The following is a 13,093-nucleotide window of genomic DNA, read 5'->3' on the forward strand; positions in this document are numbered from 1 at the left end:
CTTGGGTTCTCCCTCTGCAGAGCAGATCTCGTCCCATTTCAGCTCTCATGGGAAGCAGCTAGCTCTGAACGTGCGTTTACAGCACACAAGAATTTTCTTTCTCTGATAAATCCTGATGTTTTACTCCATCCCTAATCTTGCTCCCTAGGAAACGTGCAACCCAGAGCCTGTTTATCAGCTGGGAGGTGGCTTTAGATGAAGCTCCTATATCTACATTACTTTCTTCCTGAGGAAATAAAAAAAAAAAATAGTTATTTAGAGAAATGAAAAAGCTAAATGAAGTCCTTAACTCTTCCCCTTAGTAACTTCCACATTTAGTTTCGAATCCCTCTGAAGTCCATCCTCTGTAGTTTAGTAAACAGGGTTTTTTAGGATTATTTTCTCCATCCCAATCGCAAGATGCTGTGTATATACATATAAAAATATTCATACACAAACGCCCATCTCAGATCAAAAAGCATAATCCCTACAAAGGGCCACAACAACTTCAGATTCCCTGGATGAGAGCAAGGGAGTCAGTAAGGTGATTAAGGCTCAAGCCAGAAAGTGCATCTCTGGTTGAATTCTTGAAGAGATTGTCAGGCAGTCGCCCCTTACTAGGTTTATCACATCTTCCACTGCAAAAGTAACCAGAAAAAAAGAAACAGGGGCAGTACCAGCACCGTGAGGGCTCCCATGCTTCCTTCTGAGCACAGCCACCAAGGTGAGCACGCAGGGTGCTGGCCGGGGGTCTGCTGGCACCCTGTGCCCCTGGTAGCAAGGGCAGGACTCACCCAGCAGAAGAGCACAGCAGGGGGAGCATCTGGGTTAAACTGAAACCATTGCTGCTCCTGTGCTCGTTAACAGAGCCTCACCACGAGGAGTCCCAGCCCCACAGTCTCCTCGGTAGCACGCTGGTGCTGGGCTAAGGGCAGAAACTCCCGAAACCAGCCAAGAGCCAGCCACTGGCCAGACCTGCACGGGCAGAGCCACACACCTCCACGGATCCCCCTGGAAAACACCACCAGGCTGCACCAGGACTTGCTTGGTTCAAAGTTTAGGGAAAAAGGACAAAGCTACCTATGTGAAAGAGGAGCAAGGAAATCCCCAGGCCGCTGAGAACACACAGGCCACGCAGCAGCCCAGCAAAGCTGCCCCAGAAATGCCTGGAAACCCCTTGCTTTGACCAGTTCCCAGTTCCAGCAAGCACTTTGGGAGCTGCCGGTACAAAGTGCCTTTATGAAACAGATAATAACCCCTTGTCTGGGGGGTAGGGACATTAAAGATCCCTACAGGAAGGGTGCAGTCAGGCCATTAGCAAAACAGGCCTACACACTGAGGCCTGTAAGGCCAAAGCTATTCAGGTGTCTCATGAGAGCTGTGATTATGCCACCACGTGCCCTGCTCCAGCACCCCCATGTTCCTCACAGCACCTTCCCCCTCTCACTGGGGCTGTAGGTTGCACATGCAGGGTCAGGCACTGCTTGGCAATATAGGACTGCTTTTCCACTTTGAGCATGAAGGGGATTCGGGCCGAGGAAGGACTAAAGCAGCACACGGGGGACTTCAGCAGATAAGCAACAGAACTCCCCACTGCTACACTGCTGAAGTCCCTTATGGGGACTTAAGAGGAGAACGGCACCATAATGGGACACGGCCTGGGTGTGTGGTGGCCCCAAGTGCATCAGGACTGCTCAGCCGCAAAGCAGAAGGCTGTTTGGGGAAGTGGGCAGCTTCCAGCTTCCTCCTTCAGTGGTCTGTGTGAGGGCTGAAACTACCCTCACAAAAATCCCACCTCTGGTGTCCTCCACAGATAGGTGTAAAAAGACTGCGTGATGACCTAGCCCCTGGGCCCTGTGAAGCCGCTTGTAGTGTGAGGAACTCATGACCACTGCTTGTTTACGTGGGGAAACGTTCCTGTGCAAAGCCTCCATACACTGAGGTGATAGGATCCAGATGGAAGGCAGGCTCCCAGACTCCTCTGCCAAGTTGAGAGCTCACTATCTTGACACTGACACCTCTGAGGGAAATAACTTCCTTGTCTTAGGTTCACGGGAAGCTCAGAGGAACCTTGGAAAGTTGCTATTACATTGACTTTAAGTCCATGTGACTTTTCAGGGCACAGATTTCCCCTGCAAAGAAGTAAAAATTTATTAATAAACTGGAATAGTTTCACATCAGAAAGATGAAGGCAGGAATGCTACTAACCTTGAGAACACGGAGACTGGCCTCTTGTGCTTTTTTTCCTCCCAACTGAAAGTCAGTCATCCACTTGACAGCAAACAGTTCAATTTTGACATTTATCAGCAGCAATCGTCAATTTTGAACGTGAACAACTTAATTTATTAGCTTAATAAAAGCCCAGATGCATAGAGCTGCAAACACCAGGTACCTCTGCATACACTGAAACCAGGTTCCCCATTATTTCAACCTTCTTTATTATGGTAGAAACCTAGACCACCAGCACTTCTGAGACACCCCAACGAGTACAAAGTCACCACCATGCCACCACTTCACCTCTTCACTCGCTACCTTTATGGCTCCCACACCATACTTACAGCTCAGTTACCTCCGGATCATGTCACCTGTACATCACAGGGTTGGAAATCCTCTTGGATCCCTTCTCACAAGCACGTCAAACATCGCAATGCAACACCACATGAAAGGCCTATACATCTAGACTCTACGGATGACTTCTAAATACGTGAGCAATGTAAAGTCCCTGAGTTACACATCACCTTACAGCACCTCCCCAGATCTCACTGCGTGCTTTGCAAGTTCGCACTGCTCTCCCTAGCAGCACCAGCGAGTGACCTCAGGAGGCACGCCACTCTTTTGTGTGCAGGACAGATTTTGGCAACAGACATCAGGGTAGCACTTCACCAAATCAGAGGCAAACAGCATACAGGTCTCCCTAAAGCTTCCTTCAGGTATTTGTCACTGCTGCTGCCCACTTTTAAAGACATTCTGGTATTTCAGATTAAGCAAGGAACTTGCCCCTTAGAGGCAGCTGTCAACAAATGGTGATAGAGCACCAAACAAATATCAAATGTAACTTGTAAACATCAGTAACTTGGGGGTAGCTTCAAACAACATGAATAACAGAGACAACTTGCAATTCAGAGACAGCCTTTTGTCATTAAGTCTTTATGGCTTGACAGAAAGAAAGTTAGATTTGTTTTTGAAATAGTTAGTGCAATTTTTATTTGAGAGGTCAGCTATAAAGAAGAGTTAAACAGATGAATCCAGTATGACACCTCAGCTTCAATGTTGTTTCTTAAACCTGATCTGAAATATGGCACTGGGCAGCTTCCTAGGGTCAAGGCATTTGTAATCTCAGGAGGAAAAAAAAAAAAAAAAAAAACAGCTTCCCCCAAGGGAGAGTGGGGTGAGGGTTAAGTTCTGTAAGGGATAATTTGTACTCCATATAAAACAGAGGAAGGAAAGCTTAGCAGCACTAAAACTGCAGCTGTGTTCTTGGCTAGTGCCTCTGCAATCCCAACATACAACTTGATCTAATACAGAATTCGTTTGGAAAAGTGAATGAAGGAAGGAAAAGTACTCAGCCTCATTAAAGAGAGATGTAATGCAGCATTTGAGAACAGTTTGTGAAACTCATTCTTTCCTGGAGATTCAGAGTCCTGTAAAGTAACTGTGAGCTTTTACTGCTACTAACAGTATTCTCCAATGCTCTCTGAATTTAGATCTTCCTTTCACATTCTATGCAAAGCAAGAATGGCCATCCAGGCTCTTACCCAAGGCAAAAAAAAAAAAATGTTGCTTTCCTTGACACTGATAATGGTGGATTATGGAGAATTTTTCTTTAAATAGCATATGCCTTCTCTGGAAGTGGCACGATGAAGAATGAGTCTTTAAAATAGCATCCAGATTTGTGGAATCAGAAGTCAAGCTTCAACGTGCTCACCAGGTCTTTGACTTTTCTCTGGGTTATTCATTCTCTGATTTAGGAGACACCACAAAGTGCTGGCACCACTGTTTCCTTGCACTTATTGCTTTCACAAGCTCTATTCATTCCAAGCACACCTAGCTCACTAAGGCTGCTTTGCCCTTCTCCCTCATTTCTCTTCCAGTACGAGGAGCTCCCATTAACGCTAATGGGGAGTCACCGTTATGTGCACACAGGACATCACGGACCTTTTAAGGCTATACGGCTGACCAACAGAAACAGAAAAATACACACATGTAACTGAAATTCTCTTCCACTTTAGCAAATAGCACTGAGTTTTAACTGAGGCTCTTCAAACCATTACCCTTATGTCCTTATATCCGCCTTCTCCCTCTACCCCTTTAATTTACGGGGAAGACTCACTGTGCTTCCCTAAGCAAAACAAAAGATCACATCGTTTGCTCCATAGACCAAAAGGTAAAAAAAACAAAGGACAAACTGGTTCACAGTTAACCATAAATAAAAGTGCAATAAGTGTTCAAGTAGAGTGTAGAGTTTAAGCAAGCTGTACAACCACATTTGGCATAGTCATCTTTTATAGGCTCTGCGTGGGTCCCTCCCGTTACTGACAGCAGGGGGAAGAGGCTGAACACTGTTTGCTGCTGGATTTACAGGTCCTCGTCCATTGCCTCTCCCACTACCTGCATAAGAGTGGCCATGATTATACGTAAATGGGAATCCACTTGATTCAGGTCCAGTTTGTAAACCGTTTCCTAAAAAGACAGAAAAGAGGTCATCACAAGTTCCATTGAATGAGATCGCCGCTTCCCTACCCACGTTTAACAACAGGGAGCCATCAGCAAACCCCGAGCACTAGAAAAAGTCCCTCTGGCATTCCCAAGACCCCAGCTGCAGCTTACCTGCTCCCCCAATCCCTTCCCCCCACCTCCAACAAAAACAAGAAGGGCCACAGGGAGTTGCGCGCTAATTCCCTGCACAGGAGAGACAGGAGTCTCACAAAAACAGACTGATGCTTTCAGAAACATGCTCTAGCTCGTAGGTCACACCACCAGGATGTTCCAGAAATATGTAGGGCAGAAGTCAAGTAGAAATGAGCAAAAGACAATCAAGCTGCACGTAGCTTATTGCATCTTTCCCTGCGAGCAGGCAGAAATGGAAAGCTGTCTTGTGAGGCCCAGTCACAGGAGCAAGTCAGCTAGTGCTAAGCCCTCATGAACGTGAGGTCAGCAGAAACAAAGCTGCCCAAAACCCACCACCGGGACACTGAGGAGGTGCCTGCACACCCGCTGGGCTAAAAGCCCACTCGCCTCACCCCAGAAAAGGAAAGGCAGAACTCTTTGAGCAAATTTTTGCTCAAAATTCCTTTGCTCTATTCTCAAAGGAACACAGAGGGCTCCTTATTAAAATAAGAAGCGATCATCGTGTCGCTGAAGAGGAACCATCACTGAACTGAAGTGACATGGAGCTTTCCAGCAGCACGTCACGTATCAGTTTATCAGTTCGCTGCCATCCACCAGCAAAACTCAGCTGCAAAACACCAGGCACTGAGGCTGGGCATTGTGTAGGCAGGCCACAAGTAAGGCTCCCTCTGAGCTTACACCCACTCAAGCCTTTGAAGCAACTTCTTATTAAACATTAAAGCTTAAATAGGATATCACAGAGCCATGCAGTCAGGTCAGATATTAGAATTCAGATTACCTCCACTTCTATCTATTTTGAGGAGCTAACCCGGCAGAAAAGCCATGGTAACAGGCGAGATTAAAGAAGGCATTTTTAAGACCAAGGTCTCAGGTGGTTTAAAAAATAAATGGCTCCTGCAACACCACTTTATAAACAGAATTTCAAGTGTTGCAAGAACTCTTTGAAAGCATCAGAGCAACCTAGGATTACTCAAGTCTTTTTACATGACACAGACACTATGAATATTTTTCTTCCTCTTCTTGGGGACAAAACCTGAAACCATTATCCAGGAAACGTTCGTGTTTCTGCTTGCAGATTCATGCCCCCAAGTGAAAACCCTTTTCAGAATAGGCTTGTACCCCACAGTGTCAAAATTTATCTTATTTAAGACAAATTTCTTTTCATTCCCATTAACTGTTTCTTACACTTTCACCTCCACAAAATGAAAGAGACTTACCCAGTGGCCCGAATGTACAAGAACCCATATTACTTGATGCAGAACTATTATTCTGTTCACCTTGTGCCTTCAGAGAAATGTGAAAAAGAGACATGGGTCAGAAAGAAGTTGCAAATATCCACAGAAAGGGATTTTTCTCCTGTGTTCTTATTGCGGCTCTACATAGAATTTATTTGCTACGCTAATTATTTGCTTTTATTTCTGTATCATTTCAAATCCCTTTTTCCAGACGGGCCTTATCTTATCACAGCCTAGTGTGAAGTATTCAGAACAAAGAGCACTTTATAGCTGAAGTCTCAGACAAATTTAACATACCAGTTTGTTCTGTCCAATGTGTTCTGAGTTGGGCTCACTGAAGTTTGGCACTTCTGAGTACACCATGCAGAACCTGAGAAGAAATCAGTATGATGATGAAGTTCTAGAGCCGTGCGTGAAGTTCTCAGCTCTGCAACTCCAGGAATGTACATTCTGCGCGTATCCCACCACCAAGGAGTCACTAACCCAGAGCCCACACCTTCGGAAAGTATCCGTAGGTCCTAAAAGGCCTTGCTAGCTTTTTAATCCCTGTATAGGCTTGTGGTAAAGCTGTCACTTTGTCCAGGTGAGGCTATTTCAGCCAAGCAGAGGCAAGTACACATCTACTCTAGCAGGTAAAATGGTCTAAAGAAAACAAAAAGTAATAAAAGAGCTCCCTCGGCCTCTCCCATCTACACAATCTCATCCAGCACCCACTCACAAGGTCGGGTGAGGCACAGAGTCGCCCAGCCTGCTCCCAGTTACAGCTGCGTTAGATCTCGAGGGAAAACAAATACTCCCACACACTCCCGTGCTACAGCCAGCTCCATTACCATAGCACAGAGGAGCATGAAACGAGGGATGAAATTCAAAGCATCCTGTTGTGCTTCCAGGGAATCCTAGGGAACAGGCCCACCGACCAACCACATGGAAGTAGCAATGACTTAACACCAAAGAAAACGTGGTCATCCCTTAAAATCCAGCGAGCACAGGGCGTCTTTGAACCATGTTAAGGGGCCACCCCACAGCACTGCTTCCCTCATGACTATGAGGCCTCTTACAGCACTGTGGGAAGTGGAAATTCTCTTCTGGTTAGAAAAAGGTTGCTGCTTCCCCTGTTGCCTGTCAAGTATGTTACTCATGCTTGTTCTTAGTCAAGAAAAGTCACCGCCTCGCTCTGTGGGCAGTTTAAAGGAGGTTTAATGAGGCTTGCTTCTGTTTAGATATGATTCACTGAAGCTGCCTTTGTCTTCTTTACACTGGTTGTCTCTCAAGCATGAGACAGACACCGGGTTTCCACCGAAGTGGTTATTCAACCTGAGGTCTAAGCAAGCAGCGCAGACTGAGTCCCTCGTCATTTACCCACTTCCCCACCAGCACCTCCAGCTAATCCAGGCCTGTGCCGTGACAGAGGCTGATTTACCTCGATATGACTAAAATCCTGGGGGGACTGGAGCTCATTGCCACACCGTGTGGGAACTCACATCACAGGTGCCTGCACAGTGCCTATCCACAGCCCATCAGCACCTTTTTGCTGACCCAGCTTCTGTCTAATGGGAGCCACCCCGGCCTGTACTTACCACGATGCTCTGCTGAGAGCAGGACAGAACACCACAAGCATACGCAGGCGATACTTACTCCCCAATTTTATGCAGCTCGCCTCCTCGCCCTGTGTAAAGCGTCAGGCATCCTTTCCACAGAGAGGCATACCTGGCCAAAGCAAGGAGAAGAAAAATCAGTCTTAGAGAATAAAAAGCAAGCAGAAACATGCCATCTTCACAGGTTGAAGAATACTCCCTATCAGAATTAATGGGCTAAAAACAACTCCCAGGGATCTCAAGTGCAGCTTTAGTGCATTAGATTACAGATTCCCATGTTTTACTTCCAGCAAAAGGTATTGGAAGCTTGGCTGAACCCTTTGGGAATTCCAGGAAACCAGCCAAGTGTTCTGAGATCTGATGCTCCTTCCCTGGCTGGAGCAAACCTTGCGACTCCTCCTGCGGAAGAAAGGCACTTTGCCAACAGCAGTACCCACGGCACCACCGACTACACCTCTCAGGTCTGGGGCTTACCACACTCCCAGCAGCAGCCAGGAGGAGTTCTCTTTGTTCACTGGAGGATACTGCTACGGAGTGTGTGTAATAGGAAGCGCTGGCTTTTTTAGAACAGGTCCTTACCACGTTTGCTTTTTGGTTTTGTTTCTTTCAAGGTACAAGTTTGACCACTGCGTCCCAAGTAACATCAGAAATATGATTTCTGGATTCCAGAAACACTCACAAGGCAGAGCACGAGGGCACTCTCACTCTTTATGGTGGTTCTTTTTCTCCAGGCACTGGAATTTGAGTTATACGAAGCCTTCCACGGAGTTTTCCCTCCATGGGAGAGCATCACGTAAGAGAAGTGTTGCAAAACGCACACTGGGAGCGCAGATGCAGTGCGAGGGAGCTAACAGGAACATGGGCGTGTTGATCCTGCAAAGGAAGCAGGAGCCCAGACATTCCACTGTCAGGAGTCACCGATAACCTCGACGAGTCACCACTTCCTCGTGCTCCAGGTCTCTATGAAATGCAGATAACAAGCCCTTCTCTTGCCCTTTGCCTTATCACCGGGAACATCTCAGTTTTTCATCCCGAAGCAAGATTAATGCCACCTTCCACTCTAAAGATGACCCCCTCTATGCTTAGCCCTTGGTAACGAGCTAGCTGGACAGTCTTGTGGCAGAGCACCGAGGAAAGCAGGAACAAGTGAGAGATGCAGAGCATTTGTTTACTGAGACGAGACCCAGCAAATCATGATAATCTCCAGCACAAAGTTATTCCAGGTATGTGGGCATTTGTTTTTGCTTCAGAAGGAGCTGGTTGTAACACACTGAACTCAGTATTTCTAAATTCCAAGCTCCTAACTGCAGCAGCTTCCTGTAAATGAGTTAGTCAGCCCATGACAAAAGTCAGCAAGCATCTGCTTTTGAGGAGGAATGCATCTAATGGCTTGAAACTTAGCAGAAGAATGGGGTAATTACACACAGGACCTAACTACGCTTTACTACTTGCAAGAGTAGGCACTGGAAAGTCAGATTAACCTACCAGAAAACGTCAACATCTACCTGCCTTTCCAAGGCAACATCCCACCTTGAATCCTGAGTTAAATTTAGATTTGTGCTCAGAGAACCCTGTGTGAGGGCATTTTCTTAATAGAAGAGCCCAAGCAGAACAGACTTAGCTTTTGCCATTACACAGTCCTAAGCAAGTCTGTAATTCACAGAAACGAAGGCATGACTTGGCCACCCTCAAATCCTGGTGTCAGCTCCTCCATTTAATTCATACGAGCCAAGCTCTGCTTCTGACACGGCGATGGCACAACCCTCCCTTTGGTAGCACCAAACTAACAAAGCAGCCACAGTCAGGCAGCCGCAGAGCAGAGCACGGCTGCTGAGGAGTATCACAGTTTGTTTCAACGCCAGCTCCACACAAGGCCTTGTGCTGGCCCAGAGCCCTGCTTTCGTTCTGCATGTTTCAGCGCTCCACGTGTTCTCCACGCAAGCAGGCTTCCCCAAAACCTCCTCCCTCGGAGGAGTCAGCCTGCTTCATAGCGAAAGATATTTGCATAGGAGGAAGCAGCTGTAGTCTTGGTAGCAAGGGTCATCCGATTTCACTCCAAAAGCAGGAATTACACTCGAATGAACCACTACAAGAGCTCAGTTAGCAGCTCCACTGAGTCACCTTTTACCTAGTTCTTCATAGACACAAATTAAAAGGACCTGTGCTTGTTGTAGCACCATCTCCTGCAGGGCTGTAGGCCAGAGCAATACACCTTTAAGTGTAAACTGACATGAACTCACATGAAATCAACTATCACTGACAAAGTACCATGGAAAAGTATTTTTAAACTCTGTGTTAAGCTGGTGTACTTTCTCTCAGCTAAGAAACATAATGTGGTTGTTTTTTTAAGTTAAACTGGCTCTCTCTGATAAACCCAACTGCACTTAACGAAACTCTACAGCGTAGCCCTAGTATGAATTTCTACAGTAAATTTGAGAAGGCTCCCCTCTGCCTGTTATTTCAGTTAAATCCACTGCAATCAAAAGCAACTTTCCTGTGTTGCAGGGACATTAATTATTCCCTCCTTTCATTAAGGAGCTGACTGCTAGAGTAAAGGACTAGCTATTAAAAAAAGAACATGCTTTTCACTGCCCTGCTTGATTTACAGATGAGGAGTGACTGTTGCACATTCCCCCCTCCTACAGAGGAGCCGTCTCCTAAGGAGCTTTTTTAAAGCCAAACTAAGCCTCTGAAACACCAGCTCCTCATTACAAGCACGAGCCCTTCCTACACACCCACCAGAGCACACGTTCGCACGAGGCATGCTCTGGGGCAGAGGAGCCTGCTTGAATTTGGCAAGTGACCTCAGGGAGCTGCCTCCAGAGCAAGGAGCCGGTCCAAACAGGGCAAGCTGTGTCATCTGTGTCTTTCCACCCCAAAACCTCGGCTTGCGTGCCACAGAGCTCCCCAGGACGGGGGGTGACGGCCCGTGGGGGGGGTCCGTGCTGCCGGGCGGCGGCCCCCCAGGCCCCCTACGCACCCTTTGGTCAGGCGGATGATGTCCCCGGGCTGGATGAGGCCGCCGATCTCGTCCCAGACGGAGATGGTGATGCTGCCCGTCTTGTCGGCCACCTTGCACGACCTCACCTCGTGCCCGTCCTTCGTCTTGGTGACTCGCCCTGCGGGGGGGAAGCACAGCCGGGCTGGGAGCGGGGCTGGGAGGCTGCACAGCCCCCCCGGCACCACGGCTGGGCCTCGGGCACGGCCCTGGGGGGGGAGGAGGGGGGGGGCCCGGCTCCCACACACGGCCCCGGGCCCCCCCCAGCCCCCCCGGGACACGCGTGGGCAGCCCGGGGCGTGTGCGGGGCGGCGCGCCGGGCGCCACTTACCGATCTCCAGCACAATAAAGACGACATTTAGGTTTTTCAGTCCGGGTTTTATGTCTTTTATGAAGAGGTACGCGTCGCTCGCCGCGCTCATGCTGCGGCCGGCGAGGGGGACGGGGCCGGCGGGGCGGGCCGAGCCCGCATCCCGCGGGGCAGCGGCAGCGCAGGGCCGGGCAGGGGTCGGGGCGCCGGCAGCCCTCACACGGGGACGGGGACACGGGCACCGAGGGCCGCTCGCTGACCGGGGGGCGCTCCCCCGCCGCCCACCGCCCCCTCTCCTCCCCAGACGCGGTAGCGCCACCCGCCCGCCGCCCACTGCCGCCGGCACTGAGGCGAGCATGTGCTCCGCGCCCGCTTTTATAGCGCCCGGCCGCTACCACGCCAGGCGCCGGGAGGGGGGGCAGGAGAAGGGGGGGGGAGCGCGATGGAACCGTCCGCGGCACGCGGAGCAGCGCCATTGGGCCGCGCCGCCGCCATTTGCTGCTGCGCGGGGGGGGGGGGGAAGAAGGGGGGGGGGGCGCCATGATGGCGGAGGGGGGATTGAGGCGAATTGTGGTGGACGCGGTGCTTAAAAACAAAACGCTTCGGGCTCTTTGGAGGTCTGCGTGTAACACAGTAATACTAATCACGTCATGACATCGAAATACAAGTCGCATCATGACACAAAAATACAAAATCAAAACACAAAATACATCATGACATCAAAATCCATCGTTTTGGCATTCATTTTTACGCTGAGGGTTGCCCAAAACTGTGCGGGGTTGCCCAGGGGGGTTGCTGAGTGCCCATCCGCAGAGACACGCGAAGCTCAGCTGGAGATGCTCCTTGGCAACCCGCTCCAGCTCGCCCTGCCCGAGGAGGGCTGGCTTGGGCCATGCGAGGGGTCCCTGCCAACTCCAACAACTCTGATTCTGTGGAAAAATTCCTATCTGGCTTCTCAAGTGCCAAAAGAGACCCAGAGGTCTGCTAAGCTTGGTGCATGAAGTAGGAAAACAAGGGCACAAACTCTTTCTGTATCCATAAGGGGCTGCGGCTAAGCTGGGAAGACAGAACTGGCCACCTCTTATCTGTCAAGGAGATACACGTTCCTTTCAGATCCATTTTAAGACAGTATTTACAGTGTCTGTTCTTGCCCTGATGAACAATTTTGCTCTGTTTGTCTCACAAAGAGACATTTAAAATCTTAACTCATATTTTTTTCAATTGTCATTCCAATTGCCAGCCCCTGAGAATGACTTTGATATTATCTGGCGGTGATTGAATGATTCCCATTTGCCGTGAAGGCGACCCGCAAAGCAAACCACTGCTTCTTTATGATGTTTAAAGAAACCAGAATTATATATATATTTTTTATTTGTTTATTTAATTTATTTTTTCCTAGCGTCACTTTTCCTACTTCTTTTTTAACCCTAGGACGATAAGGCTACCTAGTTGCATCTGCCGGCAGTGGAAGCACCAGCTTTCTGACCTCCTTATTGGAGATGTCGTCAGCCTTCCGCAAACAGCATGAGCACAGAAGGCGCAGATGAGGTGTATCTTCAGGCACAAGACCCTCCAGAAGACTCCCAAATACTCAGGAACAACAAGTTGGCCAAAAAAGAAGCCCAGTAGCCATGACAGCATTATGCAACGGGATGGGAGAAGAGAGAGATGTATTGTGAAGTATCTAGGACTCCTGCAATAAGCTGGTCTTAAAAATGTTAACGAGCCCTGACTGCACGAGTGGGTCATGCCAAAGAGGCAGCACCAAAACTGTGCTTGTGCCCTTCACGGGGTATCTGGTAAAGTATGTGACTGCAGCCAAAGCAGGAGCCTTTCCATCACGGAGGGTCTTGAATATGTGTGCCACCCAGCCAGTGCCGTCCCCACACAAGTCAAATTTTGCCTGCAATGAATTCTACAGCAGGGTTCCAGTGATGAAGCTGAATCCTCTTCCAAGCTCATTTGCTTGCTGCAGAACATAGTTCTGCGTGCAAGGTAGGAGTGTTTGTAGGCTAAGATTCACGGGGAGGTTTCAGTCCAAAGCAAAATCAGGGTTGAGTTATTAAAAGAGTTCTCAGCAGTCATGTATCTGGCAAAAATCCCATGCATCTCAACAGGACTGTGATTT

At 48.6% G+C, this 13,093-nt stretch overlaps 1 protein-coding gene across 1 annotated transcript; it reads right to left on the reverse strand.

Annotated features, from left to right (window-relative positions):
• Positions 1–2,117: 2,117 nt before the first annotated feature.
• On the reverse strand, positions 2,118–11,299 carry NABP1 (nucleic acid binding protein 1). Its single transcript, XM_084288925.1, has 6 exons — positions 10,987–11,299; positions 10,638–10,776; positions 7,698–7,769; positions 6,360–6,432; positions 6,045–6,111; positions 2,118–4,659 (listed from the first exon to the last, which is right to left on the reverse strand). Exons 1-6 carry the CDS (start codon positions 11,075–11,077, stop codon positions 4,475–4,477), a joined length of 627 nt encoding a protein of 208 aa, XP_084145051.1. The 5' UTR covers positions 11,078–11,299; the 3' UTR covers positions 2,118–4,474.
• Between the last annotated feature and the right edge of the window lie 1,794 nt (positions 11,300–13,093).

This window comes from Netta rufina (assembly GCF_964035555.1).
Source record: "Netta rufina genome assembly, chromosome: 6".
Classification (NCBI taxonomy): Eukaryota; Metazoa; Chordata; class Aves; order Anseriformes; family Anatidae; genus Netta; species Netta rufina.